At 38.7% G+C, this 7,633-nt stretch overlaps 3 protein-coding genes across 4 annotated transcripts in view; 2 read left to right on the forward strand and 1 right to left on the reverse strand.

Annotated features, from left to right (window-relative positions):
* The first annotated feature begins 628 nt into the window (after positions 1-628).
* On the forward strand, positions 629-4,424 carry LOC111326482 (uncharacterized). The gene has a single exon (XM_022930486.2). The coding sequence runs from the start codon at positions 775-777 to the stop codon at positions 3,256-3,258; it is 2,484 nt and encodes an 827-aa protein (XP_022786221.2). The 5' UTR covers positions 629-774; the 3' UTR covers positions 3,259-4,424.
* Positions 4,425-5,467: 1,043 nt separating this feature from the next.
* LOC111326489 (ribonucleoside-diphosphate reductase subunit M2) lies at positions 5,468-6,943 on the reverse strand. The gene has a single exon (XM_022930500.2). It carries the CDS (start codon positions 6,580-6,582, stop codon positions 5,578-5,580), a length of 1,005 nt encoding a protein of 334 aa, XP_022786235.2. The 5' UTR covers positions 6,583-6,943; the 3' UTR covers positions 5,468-5,577.
* Positions 6,933-7,633, forward strand: part of LOC111326481 (peroxisomal ATPase PEX6) — a 27,614-nt gene continuing 26,913 nt past the window's right edge. For both annotated transcript variants that reach the window (XM_022930484.2, XM_022930485.2), the window contains exon 1: positions 6,933-7,633. This exon is cut by the window's right edge and continues 914 nt beyond it. In XM_022930484.2, coding sequence (XP_022786219.2) covers positions 6,958-7,633 — 676 coding nt within the window. In that variant the 5' untranslated portion in view covers positions 6,933-6,957.

Below are 7,633 nucleotides of genomic sequence, written 5' to 3' on the forward strand. Positions count from 1 at the left end.
CGATGGATGCAGTATAAGTTTTTACTCAAAAGTCAAGATGAAGGATGAAAATCGCGAAATATTTTTGCATGCGGGTAAAGATACGGTGGCCCCTGTGGGCCACCGTAAGATCGCCCTCTCAGACTCATGATAAATATTTTGGCTCGAAAACACCCGCAGACCAGCTAGGGGCATCTAATTTCTCGATTGACAGAACACTCGACCGACGAAAAAATTCTCGACAAACAGGAAAATTCTCGCTTGCAAAAAAATTCTCGATCGACAAAATAAATTCTCAATCTACCAAAAAATTCTCAACCAGCAAAAATATTGTTCGACCGATGAAAAAGTTTTCTCGATCCTTTAAAATATTTCTGGACGATCGAAAATATTTCTCGAAAGACAAAATTATTTCTCGACCAACAAAATCGTTCTCGACCACTTTTGTCCAGTAATCTGATCGATTTCTCTTACATTGTGTGCTGAGACTGAAACTTTTCACTTCGGGCAAAGCTTCGTCGCACGGCCCAAACAAACATAGCGAGCAACAGGGCTTGTTGTATATGTGCGTGTTAAAACACGCGAAAGGACTCCAAAGGACACTTCACTCTGATTGGGCAGAAAAACATAAAGATTTTCTGGCACCAATCAGATGCCAGAACGAGTGCGACCGTTTGGAACTAGTCTTGTAAGACAATGTCCCCAGGGGCTCTTCTGCCCTTAACTTGAAATCGACTCACAGCCCCTGGGTCTCCGAGGATGCGGGGAGACTAAAGAAAGAGGGCCTTTCGACGGATGTTGACGCGTGCTGACCGTTATCTAGTGCTTTCCATATTTTATCCATTTATTACTATTTCATATATCGTCTCACCAATGGCGGAAGTTGGCCCAGAAACTAGCCCTCAATCTAGCCCTTTCCATATTGAAGCCATGATTCTTGCTTATGAAGAAGTCACGACGTCTGAAAAACGATTGAAAGCCAGATTTTTAAAAGATGTCAAAGTTAAAGAGAGAGACTCGAAACGACCGATGGTTGAAAGGCCGGTATGGCCGTATGAATACTGGCGCACTAACTATACAGACTTCGACGATTTGGAGGCTAGCAGTACTCGGGATTTCAATCCACAGACTCGACGTCGCGTGCCTTTAAACGTGACAAGTGAAAGTCAAGCATCACAAAAAGGAGATTGGGATCATTTCAGTTTGCCAGAGACCAGACAAAACGAAGTAAACCCGGTGACATATGAAGCTAACACCGCGAAGGCCGAATCCACGGCCGAGCACTCCTCAAAGGGAATGAATGATGCCATCCAAAGAGCGATTAACGTGCTATCCGATCTGCAAGACTTAACATCAGTATTTCTTAAGATTTACAGTGAGGCAGGAGAAAAAGAATTAACAGTGAAAGAAGGTGAAAAGACGCAGGTAACACTGGCCGAAGGAAATCCCGACATATCGAAACCGGAAGTAATGGATGAACACCAACAAAGAGAAGCCAAGGGGAATGATCAGTTTCCAGGTATCACGCCAGATAACACTCTTAGTTTTAATTTAAAATCCAACAGCAACACATTCGAAGGCTCAGAAGAACAAAGAACTAACAGTCCAACAGAGGAGTCAAACACACAAAGCAAAGAAATAGTAGCCAAGGATCTTACTCTAAAGAACACATCTTTCCCTGGGGAGTGTGAAGTTCCGCTTGCAGAAGAAGAATCTGAGACGGAACAGAGTTCTGAAGGTGGAGATACAAAGGAAGACCTTGGTACACTCGACTGTCTTAACAAGGACACTTGCATCAACGTAGAAATGCGATCCGAAGAAACCCTAGTGGAAACAAAGATTGGTTTAAAGGGAAAAAGAGCAGATGACTCTAAAGAGAGGCAACCCACAATTGTTGAATCAGAGCAAGACACAAGGGACAGATATATCAATAAAACCCTTGAGTGCAGTAAAGAGATTAGCACACCTGAGATACCTCATTTTAAAAGTGAATTGCAATTTCCAGTTTCACAACATTCTGTATTACACAATTTTATCCAAAAATGGTTACCAAGAATCAGCATTGATGAGGCCACTAGTCAATACATCAGGCATTTAGTAAGAAGTTTAATGGACAAGACCATCCTTCAACTGCAGGAAGCATGTCCTATATTCTCCAATTGCTACATCATAGAAACTGGAAGTATGGCAGAGGGTACCAAGATAGGCCACCCTGATGAGTTTGATTTCACTGTTGCCCTTCCTGTGCTGGCTGATCCAGATATGGCAGAACTATTGTATATCAAACTTGGAATACAAGCACGGCTTCATGAACAAATGTCTGACAAGGTTCTTTCTTTCCTGAGCCAGCTTTCTTCGGTGGATACTTCTTATGGCAAATTGCTTACAAATGCTTTTCTCCTCCAGGTTTTCCGTGACACTTTAAGGAAACATTTACCAATGGGATGGGAAATGTTACAGGAAAGTAACATGCACATGATGAGAGTATTTCTAAAGAATCAGACTTTAACCATTCATTTACAATGTACCTCTGGACCACATTCAGGTTTTATCCTGTCTATTGATGTATGTTTTGGGATTCCTCTTAACACCGAGCGACTTCAGACTGTTCTTGTTGGAGATGGTTTTCATGCTGTTCATCTTTCCCACGTTCAAAGTGATTGTATGCGATTGAACACGGGAGTCGTTGCAGTTATCAGTCGAAACCCTTTGGTTGGAGCACGTTTGTTTTATGAAACAGAGCCGTACAGATTTCACTGCAACAATTTGGCTGTAGACTGTTACAAACTTTCAAAACATGTAGCAAACATGTTTCTGCCAAAAATCAAGAAAAACAATTGTAGTTTATGTGAGGACACCTTGATCCCATCCTTTTACATGAAAACTGCAGTAGTTTTCATGATGGATGTCTACACTGAGGAAAATGACTGGTCTGGTGTTCAGCTTGGAAACAGACTGATAGAAATATTTGAAATTTTATACCGTTGTTTCTTACACCAATATTTAGCTTACTACAGCTATCCAAATAATGGTCTACAGCAAGAGCAGGCAATGAAATATAATCCAACAAATGGCAGCCTTAAGGTGGGGATTGGCTTGGATGATGACAAACCTTGTGCTATCCCATGTTTGGAAGACCTTAATTTTGCAACATCTCACAGAGACACGACCATTGCTGTTAAAAACTACTGGAGATACATGCAAAGTGAAGAATGGACAGTCTGTGACCTGCTACACAAACTCACTGAGATCCTCTATGTCTTCAAATTTACAGAATAACTTTCTTTCAAATCTTTCCTACATTAGCATGTGTGGTGTTTCTTAGGTCAATTTAAGACCTGCATGGAACCAGCAGGCTTCTTAATTTAGCAAAGTAATAATGTTCACAGATTAGAACACTGCAGTTACAACATCCAACAAATATTAGATGTAGTTTCTATCAAATTGTATGGGTGATGGTTTAGGTGGAACCAATATTCTTGTATTAGGAAAATTAATCATAATGATTATCTACCTTTTTATATCTGAACAAACATGCTATGGGTATCACTAGTGTTTTAAGAATCCATCAAAAATTTCTCTAGCGTTATGTTTATTTCAGTCTTCAAAATCAAGAGTGCAATGCAGTAGATTACAAGAAATCTAAATGTCTTTACTATGTTACAACATAATTTTCAGTGCAATTTTTAAACAGTATCAAAGTTAATAACAAGCCAACATGTCGTAAGTCAGACAAGCTGAAGAGAAAAAATTAATCATCAAGACTTGAGAGGAAGTGGCAGTAGAGAGATTTTTCATTGGAAAACAAAAACAACAATTTAAAATAAAAAGTGTTTATTAAATTCTTGCATAGTACATGTATGTAAAAGTACATTATTTTTCACCCAAGACTTGACAAGAAAAGCAGAAATCTAAAATGTACAAAGCAATACAGCTGTTTGTCCTAAAGTGGACTAAGATTAGCTTTTGCTGCTCTACTGAGGTTTTGAATGTCCAGAGCAGGTAGAGCCCTTAAGTTTACAAATCTCATGGGATTTAAAGCCACCCTCTCCAGATGAAACAACATACAAGGTACATTACCTACAACATGAAAAACAGGTTTTAATCTAGAAACTGTTATTTAGACTATGCCCAAATGTAGCTTAGACCAAGCTGTCAGTAGTACAGTACATGTAGATCACTTACATGTAAAAAGGCATCCAAACTGTGAAGGGTTTAATTTGCAGATGTGAAGGTCTAGTGTAACTGCATGTATGTTCCACTTTGTATGGTATGGTTTTCAGTCAAGCATCTTCATGAATCTGGGATAGTTTGCTTACTATTAGTCAGAAATCAGAGAGTTTGGGTCTAGAACAGGGTATCCTGTTCCACCAAACTGTTCAGTTGGTTGAAGATTTTTAGTCTAGACTAGGGAAATTGGGAATAAAAAAATCATCAAATTGAAATTTGCCCACAACTCATTTTAATAACAAAGTAAGTAACAACTTTAAGAAGTTTGGAAAATAGCAGCTCTAGGAAAGGAAGGGATTTTGGGCACGTCTCCACTCAAAAATTCCTTTATAGTTGTACCCACACTTGCACTTGAATCATCTTAAAATTGAATTCCTTCAGCTAAGTCCTACTCTATTACAAAATGTTGAAAAATGGTAGAGTATTCTCATGAGGTGAAAATATGTTGGTACAAGATTGAAAATGTCTCACTTTTTTCTCTTTCACCAACCAATAGATATCTGTATCAGAGGAGCATTAAACACTTGCTTGACAGTTGTAGTCACCCCTTGTCATGAAGAAAATTCTCTTACTCCACTGCCCAAGTTAGTTCTTCTGTCCACATCACACAGATAAATTCTAGAGGAAAACACAACTAAGTACTGTAAATAAAGTAGTCAAAGTTGACAATCCTTTCATGCAAGTTGAAACTAGAGGGTACTTGTCTAAAAATATTTTCACTTGCACAGTTAATTGTTGTTACCATTTGTTGCAAATTTTTCTTCACTTTCATTGGTTGAGAGCTCACCATGTGACCCTCAAAAAAACTGCACACTTTTCCATCCTTGCTATTGCTCTTATGTAAAAATGGCAGATTTCTTCCCTTCCTGAAGATATTAATTAAAAGAACAAACTCGGTGATCGAATAATAAAACAATTATTGAACTTGGTTATTGCAAAATATTGTGATTTGTCAGTGTCTTGCCTGCTCGCCACTGACAAATCACCACATTTTGCTCAACCTCATGCAATAATTGTTAATTATGAGTAAAAAAAATATGTGTATTCAAATCAAATTTGCTGCCTTTTTCAATAAACAGCCATGGATACAACAGATAACTTAAACAGTTTTTTTTTCTAGGTTTCTTTCCCTTAAAACATACAACTCAGGGTGAGGCAGTTAATAAGGCCACTGGATAGATCAATGGGGGCAGAGAGAGGGGCTAGCCAAGCCTATGTCTCATACATCCTAAAAGAGATCATTATTTTGGGACAAAAATAATATCACACTGGTTTAATGTAAAAGCAAATTGCTAAGGTTTAAAAACAAACCTACATTAAACATTAAATTAAATATTAAATTAAATATCAAATTAAATATCTCTCTTACTAAAAATCAGCATCAAGAGTGAACACATAATTATCCATTCTGTCATTCATTACACCATTCTTCTGGTATTCACCAACTCTACGTTCATAAAAATTAGTTTTCCCTTCCAATGAAATGTTTTCCATAAATGGAAAAGGATTTGCCGTTTTGTAATGTTTTTTTAATCCTAATGCAACCAAAAGCCTATCAGCTACAAACTCTATGTACTTTCCCATTAGGTTACAGTTGATTCCTAAAAGGTGACAAGGTAAGGCTCTTATCCAAAATTCTTTCTCTATGGTCACTGCCTCACTTAAAATCTCACCAACACGATCTTCACCTGGCTTTTGCCTCAAATGTGAAAAAATTAAGCATGCAAAATCACAATGAAGTCCTTCATCTCTTGATATCAACTCATTAGAGAAGGTAAGTCCAGGCATTAAGCCCCTTTTTTTAATCCAGAAAATAGATGCAAAAGCCCCAGAAAAGAAGATTCCCTCTACAGCAGCAAAAGCCACAATTCTTTCCCCAAAAGTTGCAGTAGAGTTCTTATCCATCCATTTAAATGCCCACTCGGCTTTCTTCTTCACACATGGGAACGTTTCAATAGCACTGAAGAGTTTTTGTTTTTCATCTCGGTCCTTAATGTAAGTGTCAATCAATAGACAGTACATTTCTGAGTGAACGTTCTCCATTGCAATTTGAAATCCATAGAAACATCTCGCCTCAGGAACTTGTATCTCCTGGTAAAATCTTTCAACTAAATTTTCCCCAACAATGCCATCACTCGCGGCGAAGAATGCCAGAACATGAGATATAAATTCTTTTTCTTGGGTATTCAGCTTCTTCCAGTCGTACATATCGAGTCCGAGGTCGACCTCTTCGACTGTCCAAAATGAGGCGACGGATTTCTTGTAGAAATCCCAGATGTCAGGAAATTTTAGGGGAAATAAAACAAACCTGTTAGGATTTTTCTGAAGCAGGGGCTCCTCGATTTCGTCCTTTGGCAGATTCTTTCCAAACATCGTAATTCTCAAAGTTAGATTGGTAAAATGTCCACACGTGTTCTGAGGGTAGTTCCACTAGTGAAGAAATTGTAAGCCACATGTTGCAACATTACGTCACAGCAAAACTAATGTACGCGCAGTGCAATCAAAACAACCAAGAATTCGAAAGAAAACCTCACTCAATGCTTATGTGGCTACTGAGCTGTTCTTTCCTCGAAATCGATTGTGGATCGTGCGTAAAGTATTGCATAACGTAAATCATACAGACCATAAATACCAATGGTATTGAGCTTCAAAACAACAACACGAACGTCGAATCGACAAGTAGAGACTGGGGGATCTTAGCAACCTGGCCTAAGAGCTTTATCGCCAGGCAGCGTAGCTCAAGGAAATATGGCGGACGATACCTACCGAAGGGCAGTTATATGCCAAATTTCTAACGAAGATTTTATTTCCTTCTGTGATTCTGATCTTCCCTTCGTGGAAGTTATCGTTTCTGTAGCTAATGGGGATTCTACATTCATCGAAGAGGTGGGAAAGAGGTTTGCATTAGAGATAAGAACAGGCCTTCAAAATTTCACCACAGAGAAGGGTTTGGTACTGAACGCTTGTGCTTGCACTGAAGTTGATCTAAAAATTCCACCATCTGATGAAAATTTGAAAGTTTTTGTTTTGAAAGACGTTCTTGAAACCCATCAGCTGCATGTAAATGAAATCGTTTGGTGTACAGAGGTGAATCCTTTTCCATTGGAAAGAATGGTGATTGGTATTTTATTCCGAGAGAGATATTCATGGGTTAAGAGCGCATTGGTAGCATTTCTTCGTAAATGTCTTTCGAAAGGACCTGTAACTGTGCGGGAAAATGGTAAGCTGCGCCTTTCTCGTGATCAATTAAAAAGACTAAGTGGTACCGAGGAAGAACAGTGGTCTGAATTGTCTGTACTACAATGCGAGCCTGTGCTTCAAGGATGCCTCACATCAGAAACTTGTTTAGTTATTTCCAAGCTAACCGACCAACATGACATTTATGACTCTGTAACTAGTGGAGACGACCCATTGCCATCTTTGG

Source organism: Stylophora pistillata, chromosome 6 (genome assembly GCF_964205215.1).
Source record: "Stylophora pistillata chromosome 6, jaStyPist1.2, whole genome shotgun sequence".
NCBI classification, from domain to species: Eukaryota; Metazoa; Cnidaria; class Anthozoa; order Scleractinia; family Pocilloporidae; genus Stylophora; species Stylophora pistillata.

Coding starts and splice junctions, on each gene's coding strand:
- LOC111326482 (XM_022930486.2), top strand. CDS start 775: ATGTTGACGCGTGCTGACCGTTATCTAGTGCTTTCCATATTTTATCCA.
- LOC111326489 (XM_022930500.2), bottom strand. CDS start 6,582: ATGTTTGGAAAGAATCTGCCAAAGGACGAAATCGAGGAGCCCCTGCTT.